Source organism: Peromyscus maniculatus, chromosome 21, assembly GCF_049852395.1.
Source record: "Peromyscus maniculatus bairdii isolate BWxNUB_F1_BW_parent chromosome 21, HU_Pman_BW_mat_3.1, whole genome shotgun sequence".
Taxonomy (NCBI): domain Eukaryota; kingdom Metazoa; phylum Chordata; class Mammalia; order Rodentia; family Cricetidae; genus Peromyscus; species Peromyscus maniculatus.
The window spans coordinates 54570773-54595954 of NC_134872.1; the positions used below are offsets into that span (position 1 = coordinate 54570773).

Genomic DNA, 25182 nt, shown 5'->3' on the forward strand with positions numbered 1-25182 from the left:
TCAATCAACTGATTCAGGTAAGAAAACAGGGCCGGGACTCTGGAACACCCTGAAATCTCTGTAGCCACGGCCAGTACTTTGCTCTTTAATTAGACAGGGTGACTCTTTATGAATTTATTGCTCTAAATAATCTCACAAATGGAGATAAGGAAAGGAAAAGTCCAGATTACTTGGAGCAGCAGAAGGAGTATGGTCAGGTTATGGGCACTGTTCCAGCCAATAGTTCCCAATAGAATAAGAACAGTTTATGCTCAGAACAAGGAAGTGAATTTAAAATCAGAATCTGACTTCACAGCTTAAGAGAGAATATTGGAGGGCCTGAGAGAGGATTGCTCAGCAGCTCAGAATACTCATTGCTGCATCTCAGTTGAGTTCCCTGTATCCTTGATGGGCATCCCACAGCCACTTGTAACTCTAGCTCCAGGGGCTCCAACACCTTCTTCTGCTCCTCAGGCACTAGCACAAATGAGACATACACCACACATGAGACATACAGTCACACCTATGCACATATGTAAAAATTAAAATCTTAAAAAACAGAAAGAGGTTGTAATGATGTTAAGGGAGTTGGCTAGCATCTCTCAGGCTGGCTGCAAGCAATAACACCCAGGTAGTAGGAAAATTTTACTTGCTTACTTAGCTTGACTAAGGGCCCATGAGTCATTTCTGTGAAATGGAGTCATTGAGGAAGAGAGGACCCTGAATTCTCTTTCTCTGTGTGGGAGAATAGAAGCTGCTGGGAGATACTCTGTTACACTGTGTAAAGATATGCCACTGTGAATGGTTTCATAAAAAGCTAAATAACCTATAGCCAGGCAGGATTTTGGGGCCAGAGAGGATGCTGGGAAGAAGAAGACAGAGCTACCAGCCAGATGCGGGGGAAGCAGGAAAGCAGCATGGGCAGTACAGAGTAAAGGTAATAAAGCACGAGGAAGAAAGTAAATTAATAGGAATGGGTTAATTGAAGTTATAAGAGCTAGTTAGAAACAAGCCTAAGCTACTGGCAGAGCTTTCATAATTAATAAGTCTCTGTGTCGTTTTTTTGGGAGCTGGGTGGTGGGGGAAAGACTGGATACAAGAAACCTAAATTCCCTAATTGTCAGGTAACAAACACGGATGGCCCAATCACACTGGACAACCTGCCTCCAATAATACCCTTCAGTACATTCTCACCACTTTAAAAACTCCTGCCATGGCGCTCAAAGGAACTCAGTTTATTCTCCTTCCCGAACATAAAAATCTCCAATAAAGTCTCCATTTGTTTGAATCTGTCTGGGCAAAATTTCTTTAATAGGGAAGTGGAAACAGAGAAAAGGGAAAGGCTCGAGACATACTGCTTTCAAATCTTGGCATCAGAATTTGGGGAGGGGGCTGTCTAGAAAGACAACTTCTCATCACGGGGATTTACATCAGGGAGGGACTGAGTGACAAGGTGGACACATCAGAAAGCAGGCAGTTACTGAGTAAGCTTGCCATTAGGGACAGACGGCAGCAGAGGCTGAGCAGCATTCTGTCAGCATTGTAGCAATTCTCTAAGATTAAATTTAATGAAAGCTACGTAGTGCCTGTCATATAATAAACCTAAATTAGCTATTATCATCATCATCGCAATCAGTCATGGGGCTCATGTTTACTTCCCTCTTCATTCTAATCAACTGTAATTTTTATTTGTTTATTATTTTGTATGTGTGTCTCTGTGGGGGTAATGTGCACTTAAGTGCAGGTGGCTTTGAAGGACTCTGGAACCCCTTGAGTTGGCGTTATAGGCAGTTGTAAGCCACCCAACAAAGATGCTGGGAACCGGATTCAGGTCCACATCAAGAGTAGTCTCCTCCGTTCTTAAGCATTGAGCAAGCTAGCCAGCATCCCAAGCTGTACTTTCTAAGGACAAAAAGCAGAATACTTGCAACAGTTTCTGCAGAGATCCCTTTCCATCTGTTTTCAAGTATCTCCATGTAAGATCTGGCTGCTGTCACATGGACTCAACCTTGGCCTGGGGGCGTGGCCTAGCACAATGCTTGCCTGACATGTCTGAGGCCCTGAATTGGATCCTCAGTACATCAACTAACTCCAGTAAATAAACTGACTATGGATCCAGTCTTCTACTAATTTTGAGTTTTGCATGTCTTGGAGATTAAACAAGCATTGCAAATATAAAACATGCTGCCTGCTATGGAGTTACGTATCCATCCCTCTTTGATTAAGAAGAAGTGTGAGGATTCTGGGAGTTAGAAAGATTTTGTCACAGAATAATAACAAGGCTGTAAAATAATTAAGGCTGGGCTAGACTTAATGCTGACCCAGATCCTCGAAGTTACAAGGACTCAGGTGACAGGGACTCTCCATCCCAATGTGGAGGAAAATTCAAAGGCCTAAGTGAAATAATCTTATAATAAAATTCTCTTCGGGGATTATGTTGGAGTAGAAGAAAGGAATCAGCAACCCATATTCAGGGTTGAGCCAAGGTTTAAGCAATGGGGATGGAGAATTGTCCTGAGAAATAAACAGAGGCATTCAAAACTGATGATAAATCAGGCTAAAGGTTCGTCTGCTTTTTATTATCATCATGTGTTTAGATATAAAACACTTCTGTTTTTAAAAAGTTATTGATCTGATTTTTACTTATTTTAAAAATTTAAGTCATTAAAAACTTGCTAATAAATAATAAGTAAAAACATCACACATCAAAACTAACCAGACCTGAAGTCTACACAACTCAGTGTATATGATAACCCGGAAATGTGAAATCTAATGCAAAGCTCTGCAGCTTCCATTCAGAAGGCCGAGTCTGGTGGTGGCTGCTGCTTGAATTTTAATCATGCAGATGTAAACTTTAAAGTATCATGTTTTAATTTCCCTTTGAGAGACCCCCCACCCCAGTTCCCTCTAAGGCCCGGGGAGCTGAGGAAAGGGACATCTTAAAATAGCCAGAACCCCATTCCCGGACAGGGTGAAGTCAAAAGTTTTAAAAGTACAAAATCAGGCCGGGCGGTGGTGGCACCTTTAATCCCAGCACTCTGGAGGCAGAGGCAGGCGGATCTCTGTGAGTTTGAGGCCAGCCTGGTCTCCAAAGTGAGTTCCAGGAAAGGCGCAAAGCTACACAGAGAAACCCTGTCTTGAAAAACCAAAAAAAAAAAAAAAAAGTACAAAATCAGACTGTCTGGTAGTGACTAACCACGAGACACCCCCCTCCCCCAAGATAACATGACTAGATTTTTGAGATGGGCTGTAAAACTCCTGACAGAGCAAAAAAATAAGATAAAGTCCAAGCTCAGGAAAACTGGACCAATCAAGGATTGATCAGTACTAACCCCCTCCTCTCTGAAGAATTTTGTGGTTTTTGCCTTCAAAAGCTAACCTCCCCAAGAAAGAGGAACTCTCCTCCTTGCCTTGATTAGCTGGGCGGTGAGGACTGGGGTTCCCTGCTAGCTTGTATTGCTCTGAGAAGTAAACCTTGCTGTTGCATTCTGGACATCCACGGTCTCCAGTGGTCTCTTTGGGGGTCCTAATCTGGGCAGAACACCCTTTATCATTTTTTCATGCAGAAGCTCATTTTAAAGAGCAGTATTTACTGTCCCCCCGAAACAAAACAGACACAAAGATCCTCACCTCGTGCATCGACTAGTGGACCCTCCTGAAGGGTAGACTCTTCCACGTCCATTTCAAGTGGACCTTTTCTTCACTGTAGCACAAATCTGGCCAACTTCTCAGCTGGTTTTGTTTCCTTAGACTGGAAGCTTCTGTGTCCTCATCCCAATGGCTCTCAGCTGAACTGCTGCTCAAAAGCCTGAAGCTTAACCAGCCAAAAGCTTAACCAGCCAAATGCCTCTAGTTTCTGGTCCTCATGCCTTATATACCTTTCTGCTTTCTACCATCACTCCCTGGGATTAAAGGCTCTCTCCCTGGGATTAAAGGTACATTCCCTGGGGTTAAAGGTGTGTGTCACCATGCCTGGCTTTTTCCAATGTGGCCTTGAACTCACAGAGATCTCAGATGGATTTCTGCCTCTGGAATGGTAGGATTAAAGGCGTGAGTGCCACCATTTTCTAGCCTTTGTATCTAGTGGCTGTTTTGTTCCCTGACCCCAGATAAGTTTATTAGGGTACACAATATTTTGGGGAACACAATACCACCACACTTCATCCTCAATCTATTTCTACATTTCAAGAGTAGATTCAGCTGGGTGGTACTCAGTGACACAGCTTTTGTCTAATATGGTTTCAACTTTGAGCTTTGCAAAAAATAAATTCAAGGGCGGAGCACAAGATGGCTCAGTGGTTAAAGGCATTTTCTGCCAAGGCTGACAACCAGAGTTCAATTGCATGTTGAAAAAAAGATGCACACATGTGTACATACAATAAATATCATGTAATAAGAATATTTTTAAAAAATTTAAATGACTAATATAGACAAGAGCATAGCAATTATGGTGACTAAGGAAAAAACCTAAGTTATATTGATTCTGATATATAGTTTATGTGTAACACTTCAAATAGAGAAACAATAAAATGTAATGTTTTTACTATATAAGTACAATGTTATTAGACATGAATAGCTTGAACAAGAAATTCTTTATTTTATAATTGTTATTATTAAAGAATGAATCAAGGAAAAATATATTAGTAGAAATCAGTTTTGTCTATGGTGTCTTCTACAGACATTTTTTAGCTTTCTTGAAGTTTAATTATTATTTTACAGTTACATAAAATGATGTTTTTTATTTTACTCTCTGACCACAGCAAAAATGGCTCTTTGTTTTACGTTATGCTTATCACTAAACATTATTTTCTCTCCTGCTCCTGGTGGCAGACAGAGCATGTATTCCTCACCAGTGTGTAGTTATAATGTCATAAAAATAGAAAGTTGACAAGGTTGTAACTTGGGTCTCCTGATACCTGACGTAAGATATTTTCACCACTCCCCAGGTAAGAGAAACACGTCCACCAGCAAATTTTGATTATTGATTCAGAACTGACTGAAATACTAGTGAACCCCAGCAAAAAACTAAGAGTAGCCAAGAAATATACTTTCCTCTGTGTGTGTGTGTGTGTGTGTGTGTGTGTGTGTGTGTTCAAAAAGCAATGTAAGGCTAGTACGTTCCACTTCCTTGTATCCTTTAGCTCTCTGGCAAGACAGGGCACCTAAGGACCTCCCATCAAAAGTCTTTGTGGGTAACCATGTCTTGAGGATGGCCTAGATGGCTTAACTTTGTCCTTACCTACCTAATGACAGGGACTTCTCTCTTGAGATTTGAGTTGAGAAATGTTCTTGTTAATTCTTTCCCTTTGAAATGCAAGTCTTTAAAAAAGATCTCTTGCCAGTTTCACATATGTGGACTGCATTTCTGAAGAACCTAAGAGCTTTCCTTGAGATGAATTCTCAAGGAAGATAGGCCATTCTGAATCCTATTGTCCGTGAGAAGCAGCAGCTTTTCAAATGAGGCTCAAGGCCTGGGCCTGGAGCTCAATGGTAGAATGCTTGCTTAGCATGCACAGTGTTCTGGGTTTTATCTATAGCAGTGGATAAAAAATCAAATGGGCACTGAGTAGCAAGGAGACAGTCAACCATGGAAATATTTGAAAATGCAGGAGTAAGTAATTCAGTGAGCTCGACAGAGCCTATTGGCCAGACTCCTTCCCAACCTTCAGTACTTTTCCATGGCACACCCCACTGTGGAAAGCCTTTTTGCTTTGCTCTTCTGCACAGTTGGACCTTGACCAAGTTCTCACCTAGTACAATCAAGTCGTAAATAAAGTCTTCTTTGTCTAGTGTGATTCTCACTTAGATACGAATCAGATAAGAGCAGGGGAGAAGCACATGCATGGATGGTGGGAAGCTGCAGTTGACTTCATAAAAGCCGGAGATGTTTTCGTGTCTGGGGAACAACATGGTTTTCTTTGTTCTGCTGCCAGGGTCCCTTGTATATGACTTCAGAGCACTGAGCACAGGCATGTGACTGCACATTCTGGATATGCCAGAGCACAGATGAATACTCTCCTTTTCAAAACAAGTAATATCATTAGAAATAACGTGTGTGTGTGTGTGTGTGTGTGTGTGTGTGTGTGTGTGTGTGTATGTATGATGTATGGGTGTAGGTACACATGCCATGGCATGCATGTGCAAGTTACAGAACAACTTTTGTGAAGTCGGTTCTCTCTTTCTACCTTTATGGGAGTTCTGGGGATCAAACTTGTGGTGCCAGGCTTACATGACAAGTTCCTTTACCAACCCCCTGCCCAACATACCCATCTAGTAGAACCCTGATTCACAAGCACTTTCTGATCTCAGCAAACGGGCTGTACTCCCAACCACTTATCTGTTGTTAGCCACCACTTCTTTATTCTCAGAATGTAAACAATGCCTTATGTTTAGTGTGTGCGTTACCAAGAGTTGAGTTTTCCTTACTGCAATTGTGATGATATTCATGGATATTATACCGTCCCCTGTACACAAACACCAATTATGACTCTTGGTTGGTGATCCTTAGATGTCTCATGGCTAAGAAGACCATGTCTGTTTGGGTTCTTTTTGTGGAATTATCTGGTTTTTTTTTTTTTTTTTTTTTTTTTTTTTTTGTCTTGGGCAATAGTGGTAGAGAGCTTTCTTGCACAACAGTTAGCAGAGAAACCCATTCTGACTTGAAACGACAGTCCTCTGTGGGAAGGTGACTAACTGCAAAAATAATCATGAAGGATTTAGCGAAATACCATAGCTATAGGAATGACGGAAAGGAAGGCTTTTGTGCCAGGGACCACAGGTGACTCCAAGAACTGGGGCTGCAGCAATAAACTCAAAGAGCTGAGGCTCGGAGCACAGCACATATCTTATGAGGCCTTGGTTGGATGGTAAAGCCAATGTCTGGGGTTAGGTCCAGGTCCAGATGGGAGACTCCAGGGGGTGGTTGGAAGGTAAACTTCTGCATGAGACTGGCGAAGAAAAGAAAAAGCTCCATTTTTGCCAGCGGTTCACCAGCACACATCCGACGACCTGGAGACACAGACACCATAGGAGGTTATAAGGCATCAGCACAAAAACCTGAACAACCCCAGACAAAGACAAGACCAGAGCACATGTTTTCCTCCACTTTCAAATAAGTGGATCAGTCATCAACTTCTTCTGAGCTTTATTGGTTTTGTTTCACAGTAAGGCCTAGAAAAAGAAATCCAACGGCAGCTTTAATGATAGAGAGAAGCAATTAAACCTAATAAGTTGTCCTCATTAATTTTTATTTTAAACGATACAACCTAGAATCACTTGGGAAGAGGCAACCTCAATTGAGGAATTGCCCAGATCAGATTGGCCTGTGGTCACGTCATCTCTGAGAGGTTGTTTGGATTGATGGTTGATGTGGAAAGGCCCAGCACAATATGGGTGACATCCTCCCTAGGTATGTGGGTATAGGATGTGTAAGATATCTGGTTGAGCATGAGCCAGAGGTGGATCCTGGAAGCAATGTTCCCCCAAGGACTCTGGCTCTAGGCTCCTGTTTTGAGTTTCTGCCTTGACTTCTCTCAGTAACGCAATATGACCTGGAAGTATAACCCTTTCTTCTCTTAAGGTGCTTTCTGGGTCATGATGTTTACCACAGTAACAGAAAAAGAAAACAACAAGAACAATATTTTAATTTGAAAATATTTTGTGACAAAGTCAAGTGCAACACACGATAGTGTGTAAAAGCAAGCACACTTCTTAAGTAAAAGCTAGCCATTCAGACCACAAACTCAAGTTTAATGTCAACACTACAGCTACTGAACTTGGCTCAGAGTCAGCTATTGTTCTCCAGAGATTTACTGTGTAGCAGATGACCTGCAGATGAATAGGTAATTGTAATACTGTGTCACAAGCCACTAGGAGACCTGTGGAAAGATAGCCAATAAGCCAGGGAAGGCTCATTCTTTGATCAAGAGCTTCATAACTAAGCCTTGATAGAAAGGATGAGAAATTTGCCAGGTGAAGATGAGGTCCTTGGGCCATTCATGGGCTGAATGAGATTTGACTCTCACTACACACAGAGCACCAGGTAGATTATCTTGCATCAGAGGAAGGAACAGGAACTAGGTCACAGTGATCTTGAAAATGATATAAAGCTGCAGAAGCATTTTGGTAAGAGAGACCCAACTGTTATAATTCTGAAATTGTTTGGGAAAATGAAATAAAATTGAGAAAAGAAACTTTCCTGGTAGAAGCTTATTAAAAAAAATAGTTATCTGTATTTCCTAGATTGTACTATTTGAATAATGATCTTACTTTTAGATTAAATATAATCAGTTTTTTTTTTTTTTGTTTTTTTGTTTTTTTTTTGGTTTTTCGAGACAGGGTTTCTCTGTGTAGCTTTGCGCCTTTCCTGGGACTCGCTTTGTAGCCCAGGCTGGCCTTGAACTCACAGAGATCCACCTGGCTCTGCCTCCCGAGCGCTGGGACTAAAGGCGTGCGCCACCACCGCCCAGCTTTTTATTTATTTATTTATTTATTTTTTATTATATAATCAGTTTTTTTATCCTTTTTGTAGATTGAAGGCAACATACTTGAATGAAATGTAGCATTTTATTTTTTTTATTTTATTTTATTTTTTTTTTTGGTTTTTCGAGACAGGGTTTCTCTGTAGCTTTGCGCCTTTCCTGGAGCTCACTTGGTAGCCCAGGCTGGCCTCGAACTCACAGAGATCCGCCTGGCTCTGCCTCCCGAGTGCTGGGATTAAAGGCGTGCGCCACCAACGCCCGGCTGAAATGTAGCATTTTAAATGTAAAATCTGATTTCAGTCCTTTTGAAGGGACAGCAGGTCTATTTATCCTGTTCCCAGGGGGAGGGCTTTAACATGTTGCTTACATTATGACCAGTAATTTTTGTAGTTAATACAGTTGTAGATCTCTGTTTTATTTTTTTGAGCATAAATCACAAGTGTACAAAATCATGGAAGACTTCTATTTTAGAACAGAGGGAAAAGATCTCATGTTAACCTTTTGGTTTACTTGAGACCTACAAGGAATAGAATAACTCTCCATATAACTACACATTTTCTTATTGGGCACAGTAATGAGGCAAGATTTTTATGGGGTGAAAAGTCATGGGTATTTCCTCTCTGTTTAGAGACATCCATAAAACAGCTAACCACTCAGTCCATGAGTAGGTTTAATGTCAACAAGACGCAGGTATTATTGTGCTTGGTTTTGAGACTGCTATTGTTCTCATGGGCTTGCCTGTGTAACAAATGACCCAACAGGGAATGGATAATTATAATACAGTGTCACAAGCTGTGGAGGAGTCTGTGGAAGGGTCAGCTAATATAGTTTTCGGTTTGGATCCTTCCATCTCCCAAGAAATAAGGACATAATTGAATGGTGTTTAACATGATGGTAAATAAAGTAACTTGCGATGTTAATTATGACCTTCTGTTTAAGCTTCATTGAGTTTCATGGTAAACTCTGAACAGGCCAACAAGATAAAGCATGTATTATGAGAGATTACAACCATAGTAAGAGAATCTTCTTGTACATGTAAATCTGAGAATGATCTCTGGATACAATTAAAGGCGTTTAGATCACAAAAGCCCTTGAGAGAGCAGGACTTTGAACAGTGTAGCTGGAAATGGAAATGGAAATGGAAATGGAAGGAAAGGGTGCCTCCCCACAGATAGAGGGGTACAAGGACAGGGAGGTTGTACCTAACATAAAACTGTACATATTTAATATTTTTCTTATAGTTTAAATTTTACTTGTTTGTCTATGACTAAGAAATAATATTGGGCTGGGTGTGGTGGAATGTTGCATGAATCCTAATTGGTCTTATAATAAAAACCCAGAGCCAGATATTGGGTTAAATGCTGAAAGATCAGAGAGACAAAAAAACAAGCCACTAGAGAAACTTCTCACCACTGCCGAATCCTCAGACTGAAAGGGAGATGAGAGCCTGTCTCCACAAATCCTCAGACTGAATTCCTCTGAGTCCTCAGCTGAAAGGGTGCTGAAGTCCTTTCTCCTCTTTCCTTATATTCCTGTCTCTGCCCAGCTGTAGCACTTCCTGTCTCATTCTTCCTAGTGCTGGGATTAAAGGCGTGTGACTCCCAAGTACTGGGATTAAAGGTGTGTGCTACCACTGCCTGGCTCTGTTTCTCTTTTAAACTGGATTAATCTCATGTAGTCCAGGGTTCCTTTGAACTCACAGAGATCCAGATGGATCTCTGCCTCCCTCCCGAGCTCTAGGATTAAGTTGTGTGCCACCACTGCCTGGCCTTTATGTTTAATCTAGTGACTAGCTCTGTTCTCTGATCTTCAGGCAAATTTTACTTGTTAATGAGTACAAACAAAATATCACCACAGTAGCACATACATGCCTTTAATCCCAGCACTCCATAGACAGAGGCAAGTGTATCTCTCTGTCTCTGGAGTTTGAAGCCAACCAGGAGTACATAGTGAGTTCTAGGATGGCCAGGGCAACATAGAGAGTCCTTGTCTCAAAACAAAAATAACAACACCACCAAAATCTGATCAAATAAAAAAGTAGTATTGTTACTCCTAGCTTTCTTTAATTGAGGCCTATATAAATTCCCTTTTAAAGATTTATTTTTAATTATGTGTATGTCTATGTGTTGGTGTGTAAGTATGTGCACATAGGTCAAGGGCCAGCAGACTCCAGAGACAGTGAGGACTCCTGAAGGTGGAGTTACAAGCAGTTATCATTATCATCAAATGTGGGTGCTAAGAACGAAACTTGGGTCCTTCACAAAATCTCTTTTAACTGCTGAGCCATCTCTCCAGCCTCATAAAGAAAATTTTGATTTCCACACTAAATTGAGTAAAATCCCTGAACAGGCTTCTCATCCTGAATAAGGCTGCTTGTTTAAAGATCTAAAGAGGCTTCACAGTGTGTGCAAAGCCAGCCAGGCTTGGATACAATACTGATCATGGGACCAAAGGAAAATTGGAGGTAATTGTCCATAATGCAAACCAGAAGACATGAGCATAATCTGGAGGTGACATCTCTCTTGCTTTTCAAACTAGCCGTGTTACGTAAGGCTCCTTACCCACTGAAAAGGGCATGAAAGCGTCTCTCTTGACAAATCTCCCCTCGGAACTGAGGAAATGAGCAGGATTAAAAATGTCTGGTGTTTCCCACTGTGTCTGATCCTGAAGTACTGATGTCAGCAAGGTGATGACCTCTGTGCCCTAGAAATAAAAGTGCTGTTAGTGAAAAAGATTCAATTTCTTCCTAGGGGTTCCTTTCCAATGTGTTATAACCATGGTTGGCAAATTTCCAGGTAGGGGGTGTTCTCGAAGGAATACGGTACTCAGGGAAGGTTTTAAGTTCAGTAATAGGATGTTCATTTTAGTAACCAAAGTTTTCTTTAGTTCCTAACTAAGAGCAGAACCTAAAAATGAGCCTTTAGTGTGTATCGGTCATGTGATGACAGCATGCTATTTAACAGGTCCCTCTATGTGGCCCAAGATGGTCTTGAACTCACTATGTAGCTCAGGCCAGCCTCAGACTCATGATCTCCAGCTTCTTGTGTGCTGGATTTATAGTATGAGCCACCACACTCAGCTTGATAAGTTTTAATAAATTCATTTCTAAGTCTGCATGGGGGGAGTTAAATGGTCTTCACTGGCATTGCAAATTGTAGGTGAAAAATAACAAATGAAAGAGCCTGGTAGAATTTCTGGAAGGTTCAATGGCTCGGTGAAGAGTTGCTCTTTTATCCCCAAGTTTCATGATAGTGGATGGCAAATCAAGGAAGATTATATGGACAGATTCTAAAACATAAGCTTCCCTGCTTTTATGGTGCCACATGCTGTAAAACAGCTTTCTATAAATAAAGGGGGTGGCTTTAATTGTATAGGAAAAGACATTCTGAGAATGAGAGCACCCAAACAAAATAAAATAATGACTAAACAAACACAAAACTCTGAGCAATTGGTGCCATAGGTGTATGATAATCTTCTGTTCATGCTTGCCTTCAGTCTAGTTTTAGGAAGTTATACATACACCTCTTCAACTGTCCATAGGAGCAAAAAGGTTTGCATGAAGAAGGTGCCTGGAAATCAGTGTGCATGATTCCATGGGAGGATGGGATTGAAGCATGGAAATGTGGATGAAAGAGCCTTCCTGCAAAAAGCTCAGAGCTCTGACCCTGACAGCTTACCTGGAATCCTGGCTCCTTGAAGGAGCAACCTTTCATCCCAGAAAAGGCTGACATTCTCTGAATCCCATCCCACCCCCACCCCCCACCCCCCAGTTATAACATAAAATAGGATAACAGGTCACAAAGTCTTAGAGAACAGTTGTCATCAGTCGCATATACACACACTCTCTCTCCCTCGCTCGCGCGCGTGCGCGCGCGCGCGCGCGCACACACACACACACACACACAAACACACACACTCAGTTATCTTATTTTGAATGATGGGGAGGGAGGCAAGGGGAGAGATAGTAAAGGAGAGGGAGCAGGGTGGAAGGAGACAGGTGGGCCAAGCTTGCCACTGAACTTCGATCTCAGTGCTTCCATCATTGTCAGCATCTGGAACACACCCTCTCCTCTCTCCTGCGTGAGCCCTTACCTTTGGAATATAGTAGTTCTTAAACACAACGTCTGTGGTTGTCTCATGGGGTAAGCCGGTGGGCAGTATGTTAGCAAACCTCTGTATTTCGTGAACGACAGCGTCTGTGTAGGGCATTTGAGTCCGGTGCTCAATCCGAGGCTGAGCCGAGCCCACAACTTTGGTGATCTCATCGTGGACCTTTTCTGGGTACAATGCAATTCGAGTTTAGCGTCCTGCCTGGGCATGGATTCATATAATTTTACACGTTTTCTTTGCATAGGAAAGTCAAACCCAAATGTTCTCCCAAGTTGAGGGCTTTTTTTTTTCCCCTTACTTTCCGCTTCTGTTTCTAAGGCTTCTCTGTGAATGAGCATGGGAAGATTTCAGACTATCTCAGGGGACTTAAAGAGCAAGCCCTACTTTCTTTTAAAAGGTTTATTTAGTTTTCAAGTGTGCGTGTGTGTGTGCATGTGCGTGTGCGTGTGCGTGTGTGTGTGTGTGTGTGTGTATGTGAATGTGAGTTCTGGTGCCCATGGAGTACCGAAGAAAGTGCCTTTGGAGCTAGAGTTAAAAGCAGTGTGGCTGGGCAGTGGTGGCTCACGCCTTTAATCCCAGCACTCCGGAGGCAGAGCAAGGCGGATCTCTGTGAGTTCAAGGCCAGCTTGGTCTACAGAGCGAGATCCAGGACAGGCACCAAAACTACACGGAGAAACCCTGTCTCAAAAAACCAAAAAAAAAAAAAAAAAAAAAAAAAAAGAAACAGTTGTGATTCGCCTGGTGTGAAATCTGAGACCTGAGCTCTGATCCTCTGCAAGAGCAGTATGCACACTCAGTTGCTGAGCTATCTCCCCATCCCCACTGCTTCCTTTCTTATTCTCAAAGGGAACTAACTACGCAAGCTATTGTCAAGGTTACAATTTATAGGCATCCACTATGACTGTAGAATTCTGCATTTTTGATTCCTAGAGACTTTTGTTTTCCTTTATTTGGGCAATGCTCTCAATCTTGGAGACTTACCCTGAACTTCAGGGTATCTCATCATGAGTATAATTCCCCAGCGCAGTGTGGAGGCTGTGGTCTCAGTTCCTGCTGCAAACAGATTACTAACAAGGGGCAACAAATTTTCTTCATTGAAATAGTCAGCAGATGTATTGTTTTCCTAAAATGGTAAAATACATCATTAGTCATGGAAGAGTTTCACAAAGGTTAATTGTAAAAAGTTACCATAAATTAAAAATAGCAGGTATTGCATTCTTCAACTTAGAGGAATTCCCCTTTATTATACAACCGTCATACCGAACTTGAGGATGTAGAGTATATCCTAGATGCTATCAATGGTAAATAAACTAAAAATAACAAAGACTATTTTTGTTTAGGAAGGTTACAAGTTAGTATTTCATTGAGTTATTAAAACATTTCCCACATTTTATTATAATGTTGTGAAATACTATATTAATTCTCTTTAATTTTTTTCTCTTTAAAAATTTTATATTTCTCTTTAAAAATTTTAACAAAGTAATCTTTCTTAGATTTAGCAGCTGAAATACATTTCAAGATTGTAAAGACAGAATATTTTTAAAAACCAATATAAGAAATTTATATATCTTTTCTCCCAAAGAATACTATGGAAAACATATGCAAAATGTAATAAATAGCATTTTCAGATTTTTTAAAGTACACACTATTAATCTGAGTCCAGTCATCTGTCTTCTTTGAAGGAATGTTTTGCTTCTAGAAGTGATTAGTTAAATAGTGGATACTGGCTAAAGAATCCTCTGAGAAAAACACCATTACCTCCTGCTGTCTGAGCAGAAAGGCATCAATGAAACTTCTGGGATCATTTTTGTCAAGATTATGATGGTGTTCTAGGAAGATCATCCTTATGAAGGAAAATAATTCATCTTTGTTCCTTATGACCTTCTTGTGGCTTCTTAGGAGAAATCCCAAAACAGGAAACATATTAAAAAGCTAAAGGAATATAAAAAAAAGTACTTTAAATATGAGCTTAAACCAGTTGGGATAATGTTATTGAAAAATTACAGAAATAACACTTTTAGTTTTTGCCTCAGCTAACAATGATAAGCAGGATTGTATAATGATGCTTTTTCATTTGTCAGAATTAGGTGATCAACAGTGAATCCTAATACAGCTCATAATCTCTGTGTGTGCAGAATATTTTGCATATTGTATCTGTGGAGCAATATAGTTGAAGACGATAAGGTATACCACAATAATATCAGCTTTATGCTAAGAGTGATAGACCCAGTATTTTTCTCAAAAAAAAAAAAAAATCTTATGTGAGTCCTGGTAAGCAACTGCATTATTTTAATCCTAAACAGTATAATAAATTTACTTATGTTTCCTGTAGAATCACAGAAATACTTCAGTTTGTAATAGACATTATCTGTAGATCCCATCAATAAGTACCAGTTAGTCAAAATACTCAAAGAAGATATGATAGGGACACTTCCTGACACTTCCTCTGTATTGTGTTCTCTAAGGACACTCTTGAACTCCTCAACATAGAAAAGGTCCACCAGGTACATGATATTACTAACTTAGCTTACACATACTGTTACTGGTTGTTTTGTTCTCAGCTAACCACCTCCCAGTCCAGATGCTACTGGAAGAGTACAAGGGTGATACTGACTGATGACAACTAGATTTCAAGACTTTCTCAGCTCAGATGGCCAGACAACGAGGCAAGAGTGCAAGGGATACTAACAAGAGAGACAAGAGAAGTCTCAGAATTGTGCCAGATCTCTTGACCAGAGAGGCAAGGCTGAGCACCGGGAGACTGACTGCGTTTGTCTCTCTCTATCCCCTCTTTTCTCTATTTAATCTACTGGCTGGGGATGAGATGTAAGACAGATTTTTTTTTTTAGGACGTTAATAGCTCTCTGAATAAAGCTAATTTTAAAGATTCAATACTTTTTTTTTTTTTTTTTTTCAAATCTGCATCTGGTAGGCAGCAGCAAGCTTTGACATTTCAGGTATAACTTTACTGTTTGCTAAAAATTCTCAGTATACTTATTTTTAGTTAGGTGAGATCTGATATTTAGCCACCTTCTCAAGGGAGTTCATGACTTCCACAGATGACTTAATGAACAAAAGAGACAAAAGATCTCATCTAAGGTTGTGTGAGATAGCTACCTGCACCTGTTCCAAGCACCAGTATTGAGAGCTGATCTGCATTTATAGTAAAAGCCTAAATTGTCCCAAAGTGAAATGATACGATTGGTTGTACTGGTACTATTCAAAATTTTACAAAACTCTTTTTCTTCTCTTGGATCTGGAAGATGAAAGATGTAAATTATATACATATCTCACATATATGGGTTTTCATCTGCGTGTATATCTGTGCACCACTTGCATGCCTAGTGCCTACAAAGGTCAGAAGAGGACATCTGATCCCATAGAATTGGAGTTACAGGTGGCTTGTGTGTCCTGGGAATGGAACCAAGATCTGAAAGAGCAGCCAGTGCTATTATCTGAGTAGCCATTTCTCTAGCCCCCAGAAGACAGAATTTACAATGATAAAAGAATTGGATTGCTGAGCCACTGTGAACATGTGTAGTTCAACATAAATATTGAGATAGTGTTTAGTTGGGCACTTTCTTTCTCTTTAATATGCTTGTTAGTTCTTCTTGTTAAAACTCTCTTTCCTAACTGAATTCTATTATACACTTCTGTTTAATAGATGCTAAGTTCATATCCCATGAATAGTTGTTGGTGTAGGTAATGACAGATGGCTACAATTATAAGACAGACCAGAGCCATACAACATTAGTGTGAGTCACAATCCATGCATCAAGGTATTTATTGCAGTGTTTTGTGGTGACAGAATCATCAGGTATGCTAAACAAACGTTTGTCATACCATTAAACTTAGAACGCATTAACATCCTTTGCACAGTCTCTTGAACAATCAGGTGTACCTCAGAGGAACCAAATCAAACAAGGAAAAATGTTACCACAATTCTCGGGCTTCCAATGAGTTTCACATTTTCACCAATTAAAGATAAGAGTCTCAGGAACTGGGGGTCTTGGTAGTCAAACCGTTTCCCAAGCAACACAGACACAATGACGTTGGCAACAGAAGCATTCAGTACTCTTTTGATCTCAAAGGGTTTTCCTAGAAGGCATTTATCAAGCAGTCAGGAATAGTCACACACACATAGCACTAAGCTTTATCAGGTTGGGCACTAACTAGCATGTCACCTGGGAACATGCATAACTGTCTATCTATTTATTTATTTTTGAGGCACAATCTCACTATGTAGCTCTGGCTAGCCCAGAACTTGCTATATGGCCAGGCTGGCCTTGAACTCACAGAGATCCACCTGCCTCTACTTCTTGAGTGCTGAGATGAATGGATCATGACTGACAGTCTTAGTTACTTTTCAATTGCTGTGAAATCACCATGAACAAAGCAACGTTTCAAAGAAAGCATTGAATCGGTTTACAGTTTCAGAAAGATTAGAGCCCATTACCAGGTCAGGCATGGCAGCAGGCAGGCATAGTACTAGAGCAGCGGCTGAGAGCTTACCTTATCCACAACTGGGAATGGTGTGGGCTTTAGAAATCTTAAAGCACACTCCCAGTAACCTTCTCCAACAAGGCCACACCTTCTAATCCTTCCATAACAGTTCCCCCAAAGGAGGACCAAGTATTCAAATGCATGAACCTATGTGGGCCATTCACATTTAAAACACCACAAAAGTTAAGTTAATGAGAGAATGACAAATTTGTTTGGTCACTGCTCTATATGACATAGGCCCCCTTAGATTGGAGACATGGAAAGAAAGGGTAAAGTGTCCATTTTCCGCTTTGTTTCCATGAATCAGGAGAGTTAAGTGAAAACATGATTGGACACAAAGGGTGTGATCTCATCATAATAGACTTAGTATGGAAACCCAGGCAGGCTACTCAGATTCCTATTGTCCCTCTTCCTGTTGGTTGCTCCAAGGGACAGAGCAGAACAGCTTCACAAATGGGAGTTTTAGGATCTAATATCATAGCCAACCCCGAGACAGAAAGGCCAGTGAAAGTTAGAATGATATTCCCAGTTTGCCTTGAAAAAAAGGGTTTCCTCGAGAGAATTTTCAGTTTCTGTAGTGTGGCTCTGAGAGGAGACATCAGAAAAAAAAAAAAAAAAAAAAAAAAAAGAGTGCAAAGAGGCCTGGAGCCTGATTGCCAGGGACCATTTGGGGTCTAGCTTGGCATTTGCCAGCACACCTCTAATGGCTGATAGTTGTAATCATCTTTTCAAGTGCCCGGGTGTGTAACACCTCCCCTTTACTAATGAGTACTTCCTTGTCTGGACAAAGCTGAGGACCTCCTTTGTGACAAGGCACCTTCCTGCATTAAAGATGAGAAAGCATTATAGCCTAAGGAAGGTCAGGTAAAGTGCAAAGATAAAGAAGAAATATGATACACTTGAGGATGACCTGGGAATCTCAGCCTTGAGGAGTAGTGGCTCTTAGGCATGTACTACTGAGCCAGACTTCTTTCTGACTTCTCCCTTCATGAGTAGAACTCTGCTGCCTCACCTATCTATCACCCACCATCCTGGCAGTTGCCCAGATGGAAGGCCCATCTGTTCTGTTGCCCAAAGCACCTTTTATCTGTTCTCGAACTCACCATCATGGGCCAGTTTTTAAATTCCTTTATGTAGGAGACCAAAAATCTGAAAAATGCCACTGTGTCCCCAGATGCTATGTATTATGTCAAAGTTAATTGTTTTTGAGATGTAAAGATTGTATTACTGTTACAAGAACATTATTGTACATTATTTGAGAATAAAAGGACAGCATATTTTCAAAATACTTTCAGTTTAAAATTAATTTTATATAAAGTGAATTTTAATTGACTCATATATGTAGGGGAAAATAAGGGAAAGAGGGAGGGAGGGAGGAAGTGAAGGAGGGACAGGGAGAGAGACAGGGAGGGAGGGAGGGAGGGAAGGAGGGAGGGAGAGAGAGAGAGAGAGAGAGAGAGAGAGAGAGAGAGAGAGAGAGAGAGAGAGAGAGAGAGAGAGGAGAAGAGAATGAGAGCAAATGATTACATTTGACATGGATAGTGCTGGAGTAGACAGCATTAGGATTTGTATGTCCTTGGGATTTTTTCTACAAGTTAAATTATGTCAAACTAAGTGACTAAATATACCTTTTGTTGATTTCTTTCTCATGAAAAATGAAATGGCTTTATTTGCTCTACACACCTTGATGAGATTCAAAATTCTGCATGAGATGATGGCATTCCTCTATAATAGTGTCTTCTATAATCTGTTTGCCCATGCCAAAGTTTCTTAAGGTGGTCAAGCTGAATCTTCTCATTGTTTTCCAGTTTTCTCCATGAGCAAAGGCAATTCCTTTGAGATAAAAGAGTGTGTTTAAATTACCCCCAACAGTGTTAAATTTAGTGCTCAAGGACAAATAAAAATTATAAACAAAAGCTTTGATTTTTTTCCCTGCTAGAAATAAGGGAAGAACAGATTGAGGGTATAGTCTAATAGTAGTTATCTAGCATATTTCAAACCCTAATTTCATTTCTCAGTAAGCTAAAAAAGAAAACAAATACTCCCCCAACAAAGAGTAGGAAGTCTCCTATTTTCCATTTCCTAGAGGATTTACTCTAGAAAACATTCTGAATACTTTCCCTTCTCTTTGAAATGTATACAAATCTTTCTGAAAATCAAGCCATCATTTTGTATAGATGTCCATATGACTAGAATGTCTTTTCTAAAGATCTGAAGACATGCCTGAAATGATCAGGGAGGTAAGACCCTCGTTTCTCAGCTCCTATGGGAAGATAGGAGCCTAACTTTAGGGGGGAACTTAGCTTAAATTGTAAAACTAGCTTTTGTCATAAATATGTAGTAAATTTGTCTTTCTTGGTATGAGTCCAATTAACAAAGACAATATCTTGAGTCTTAGCTTATTTTTTTTTTTTAATTTTTTTAATCCGGAGAGCATGCAATGTGAACATCTGCTCTAGTATGTAAAAGGCATTCCTTCCTGGTTTTGCAGTGGCAGATTGTGAAGCAAATTCTTCTCATGTAATGTTTATTCAGTAAGAAGGTGTTTTTTAGTTGTATAGCCAGGACTTTTGGATTGGGAAAACATTTTGTATTTTTTTTGTCAATAAATTCAGTACACAATTTTTTGGGTACTTTATTCTTATATCAAGCTAGATGTGAATGATGTGTTAATGAAAAACTGTAAACAGATTCATTATTTTCCAGGGAGAAAGACTAGTCCTGAGCATAGAAAACTATCAAAGTAAAGAGATAGGAATACATAAATAAAATATAGTTGATTGAATGATTTTAACCAAAGGGATATATTTGAAGCATAAGGGTCATTACCTTTTCCATCAAAAAGTCTTTCAAATATAGGCACTCGAGAACGCTCCCCAAACTGATTGCCATAATTAACAAGGGCATCTTTCACCGTGTCATAGCCAGAAAGCACCACCACCTTTCTCGGCCCCATGTGAATGCTGTAAATGGGTCCATATTTCTTGGAGAGCTTTGGTGTACAAGAAAAAAAAAAAAAAGCAGAGAAACAACTCAAACATCACAATATAATCAAAAGCGAAGGTGAGTATGATCTTGGGACTGCTTTACTAGGGTTACTTCTCCAGTCATCAAAGCACCTGTAGCCACACTGATGACCTTCAATTGGTGGTCCCTGGGCTCCATTTGATTTCAAATTTGAGAGTAAGACTCTTCTTTTACTACAGAAGGACTTGTTGTCTATCCCTATTATGTTTTTGTCTGAAAACAGAAAACGCCCAGCCAGAACTCTAAAAAAACATGACTTCTTTGGTACCATACTGATATATTCCATATGAACATCCTGTTTCTTAGGGTATGCTATGATGGTAGTAGGGTCAAGTTAATTCTCCATTACTGCTAACATTCTTTATTGAAAGAAAAATTTCTCTTTTCTTTAATAATTAAGAAGTAGCAGAAGCCAATCTATATGACATCCTGACTTATTCTTAGCTCCATTACAACCTTGCCTGATGTAGATATATCTATCATCTCCATTGAATAGAAAGGTTATTCTATCTTCATGAGGTCACACGTAGTTGGTGATGCTCAGCAATGGCACACCAGCTGAGAATCTGTGGTCTTAACCCAACTGAACTTTGGTGAAGACTGAGATGACAATTTGGAATACTCCTTTATATAGGAAACTTGACTTATTTACAATTGCAACAGGGATCGAAGGATGGCTCAATGATTCAGAAAATTAGCACAATTAGAATTATCACTTCAGAAATTGAAATTAAAATGGGAATTTGAGAACAGAGTGTCTTATTTGAGAACTGCTTTACATAGGATAGATTAGCTCATGTCAGAAAAACAATTTAAGGATTAGTTTAATAAAAAAGAGTATAGGGGCCGGGCGGTGGTGGCGCACGCCTTTAATCCCAGCACTCGGGAGGCAGAGGCAGGTGGATCTCTGTGAGTTCGAGGCCAGCCTGGTCTACCAAGTGAGTTCCAGGAAAGGCGCAAAGCTACACAGAGAAACCCTGTCTCGAAAAACCAAAAAAAAAAAAAAAAAAAAGAGTATAGGTTATGGAAGAGCATTGAAATCTCTCTTTTTTTGTAGGTAGAAATCATTCAGAACAACGGCATATCTGTGGAAATGAGAAAGAAAATGAAAGAATATGTTGTAAAGAATTTAGGCTGGTTAATACATAAGCAAAGGACAGGAATCATGTAGAAATAAAGGTGAGGAACACATAATTAGATGAAGGGATTTGTTGAAGAAAGATTACATTCTTATGAGAAACTAACCTGATTTTGGATTGTAGGAGAAGGGGCCACAAAGTTGTTTTAAGTATTGATTTTGTTTCTAGAAAGTGAATTTCTGTGAAGTATATTCGTATGTAAAATGGAGATTTAAAATGCCATTTTATTTCCCCCAGGTTAGTTAGGAGGAGCATGTTAAATCCCCATGTTGATTTATTAAATAAAAAAAGAATACAACAAATTTTAAAGTGTTTTTTACTTTTGTGCTGATTGAGGTAAAATTATAATCTCTTAAGATTTTAAAATTAAAACGTTACAAATTCTATGAGAACTCAACCCAGAAACACTTCAGAATTTAAAGTTTAAACTTTATAGTTGATTTTCCAGCTCCAAGAGTTTACACTAGCTGTCCTTGTAACCAATAACTATAGAATTATGAAGTGAAAAACTGGAGGAATTTAGTCTAGTTCTTGCACCAGCTCTGTAAGCTGGAAGACAGTGACACAAAGGGGGCAGAATCTCAACTCATTCATCAAATTAATAGGAGACCTGGATCTAAACTGTTGGGTCTGTAATACAGATTCCCATCTTATTTATGATAGAGTTTTGAGTAGTTAAAGTTTGCAGAGAAACAAATAATCAAAACTTAGATGTTTTGTAGTAGGTCATGTATGAAAAAAATCTAGATCAAAACATTTGATGTGAAGATAATATGCCATAAATACTTCAGAATAAAATTGCCACTTAACTCTTTGAATCATGTTGGCTCATCTACACACACACACACACACACACACACACACACAATTTCAATGTACATATGCATTTTTAAGCAGCTCTGCTAATTTTGAAATCTGATGACCTCAAAACATATATATGAACTATTGTTAGTACATGTAAGCTATTAAACATCTCAGTTCAAGAATGATGTAGCAACACACACACACACACACACACACACACACACACACACACACATAAGTGAGTGATCATGTATGCCTTTATGTCTTACCTCTAGCATGGTTTGATATGGCCTCTTGAGGTTGAGGATGTGTATATTTCCAATAACTGGCCAAGGTTTGGGTCCTGGAGGAGACTGTAGTTTGGATGATTTAGCCTTAAAGACTTTAATATTTAAAATAAAAATGAGTATGAGTCCCAGAAGTGCAAGTATAGCAGAAGAATCAAGCCCACTCATTATCTTAAGCTGATATAATTACTGAAGAATTAGAGATCTTCCCAATTATAATCAGATAGACTCAACACTTCTGATACTAATCAAAGACTTCAAGGTGTCGCTAAGTTTGCTATGGCCCCCGTCTTTCACCTATTTTATAATTAAGCCGAGATAAACCCTGTTCTGCATCCTTGCCCTGTTTTGATCTTTTACCTTTCCTCTTTAACCTTCCAGTTCAACTTGTTCTGTCCAATAAAACCTGGAAAGATTTTCTTTTCATGTAATACTGGGATTAATCTTATTTTTCCCGATAGATAATACACACTTAATCCCGAACACAAAGTCCACACTTCCACAGTGAGATCAATTGCATTGTTTGGTAAGTAGAGTGCAGCATGATCTCTGAATGGGTGGATAGATGTGAAAGCCACACTGAGAGCTTCAGGTTTCTTAGACTGTTATGTGATCTTATGTGTCCTTCCCTTTAATGCCCTGGACAGGGCACTTATTTGAAGCTTAGTAAGCAACGAGCACAGACTCTCGTTCAGGTCTTCAGTAATCTCTTCTAGAAAATATTTGAGAAGGAAATGGAGGAAAGTAATGGTGTGTGGGTATACTCAATCTATATTATACAATGACACAGAACTTTTAAAGAGTATTGTTAAATATCTTATTAGTGTGTTGTAATTCTAATATTTGGCAATACTTTGATGATACATACATAGAATACAATTTGATCTTATTCTTCCCAATTGCCCCCTCTTTTACTTCTTCCCACCTCCTACTGGTCCCCTCCTCTTTCTAAATAGTCCCCCCTTTACTTCATGTCTTTTAAAAAAATTCTGATTCTGTATACGAAAGAAAGCATGTATGATTTCCTTCAAGTCTTGTTTATTTTGATTAACATTATGACATTTTATTCCATTCACATAATAATTTTATTCTTTGTATCTAAATAATACTTTATGCAGATTGCATTTCTTCCTTCCTTTCTTCCTTCTTTCCTTCCCCCTGCCATCTCTCCTCTCTCTTTTTCCTCTCAATCTCTCTTCTGCTCTTCACCCCCTCTCTGTCTGTTTGCTTTTGCACTTTATTTATCGTGTGTGTGTGTGTGTGTGTGTGTGTACACTGTGTGAAGGTCAGAGTACTGCTAGTGGCAGGTGATTTCCTCCTGTATGTGGATCCTGGGGTCATCAGGTTTGGCAGTAGACCCTTTTACCTCCTGAATCCTCTCAGTGACAGCCATTCCATGTTTTCTTTATCTCTTTACATATTTGTGGTGCCTAGAGTGATTTCACAACTCAGTTATTATGAATAAGGACAACAAACGTGGGATGAATGGTAACTATTACATTCTGACATTGGCTTCTTTAGGTGTGCATCCAGGGGTGGGTAGCTGTATCATATGATCTTGCTATAGAGCCCACACTGGACTTAAGCTGGCAACCTTCCTGTCTCAGCCTCTGGAGTGCGGGGATTACAGGTGTGCACTACTTGTCTGTTTGCATAAACTTTATTGAGCCTTTACTTCTCAGCTGACACAGAAAAACATGATAACAGCGCAGCATATAAGTAATTGAATCACTTGATGGATACTGAGTATGTAGCCCCTGGTGTACATTGAGGTTCCAGTATCCTTTTCCTTTCACTGACCAGTTCTCTGGTTTGTGTCTTCATTCTTTCCTGAAGAGTTCCCTGTCTTGTTGTTACCTCATTTGTCAGCTTTCTTTGCGCTTTTAACCCAAGACAAGCTCTCTCTAGTTCAGTTGCTCAAGAAAGAAATGCACATTTTTTTTCCTTTCTGCATCAGAACTGTGAAAAGGAAATTGGTTAACAGGTTGCAGTGACTAAATTTCTGCACATTGTTTCCTTGATGGCATTTCCCCTCATTTGCTCACTTGACACCGCCATGGTTCATGTTGAGTTTACCATTTTGTCTTTGTATCAAACCAAAATTCTTCAAAGTGAGTATGTTTCCTTTTCTCTTCCTTCCTTCCTTCCTTCCTTCCTTCCTTCCTTCCTTCCTTCCTTCCTTCCTTCCTTCCTTCCTTCCTTCCTTCCTTCCTTCCTTCCTTCCTTCCTTCCTCCCTCCCTCCCTCCCTCCCTCCCTCCCTCCCTCCCTCCCTTCCTTCCTTCCTTTCTTTTGAGACAGAGTTTCTTTGTGTAGTTTTGGTGCCTGTCCTGGATCTTGGATTTTGCTCTGTAGACCAGGTAGGCCTCGAACTCACAGAGATCCGCCTGGCTCTGCCTCCTGAGTGCTGGGATTAAAGGCGTGTGCCGCCGCTGCCGCTGCCGCCGCCGCTGCTGCCGCCGCGGCCACCACCCGATTCCTTTTTACTTTTCATTTTATTTATTTTTTGTTTTTGAGGATTTCACTTTGTGTCCCTCGCTGGCCTGGAACTCTCTGTAGACCAGGTTGGCCTGGAACTCACAGAAATCTTCCTGTCTCTGCCTCTTGAGTTCTAAGCACCGTAACTAAAGACATGTACCACCAACACTTGCTTTCCTTCTGAGAGACTAGGATGTTGGTACATACCAGGCAGAAAATACCTTTGTTACTGGTCTCTGGCAAAATTCTGGAGCACCATAGCCATAACAATTTTGGCGGTAGACTGCATATCACAATGTTACACTTTAGTTGCTATACTAGTTCACAGCTGTGAGTGTGATGACACTAAGTCTTATATATCCTCCTAGCAGATCACT

General features: G+C 40.0%; 1 protein-coding gene across 1 annotated transcript; it reads right to left on the reverse strand.

The window, feature by feature from the left end:
* Window positions 1-4470: 4470 nt before the first annotated feature.
* LOC102902827 (cytochrome P450 2K6-like) lies at window positions 4471-22705 on the reverse strand. The gene is made up of 9 exons (XM_042265947.2): window positions 22312-22705; window positions 19902-20064; window positions 18756-18905; window positions 16507-16667; window positions 14328-14501; window positions 13551-13692; window positions 12552-12736; window positions 11021-11162; window positions 4471-6987 (listed from the first exon to the last, which is right to left on the reverse strand). The coding sequence occupies exons 1-9, from the start codon at window positions 22495-22497 to the stop codon at window positions 6791-6793; spliced, it is 1500 nt and encodes a 499-aa protein (XP_042121881.2). The 5' UTR covers window positions 22498-22705; the 3' UTR covers window positions 4471-6790.
* Between the last annotated feature and the right edge of the window lie 2477 nt (window positions 22706-25182).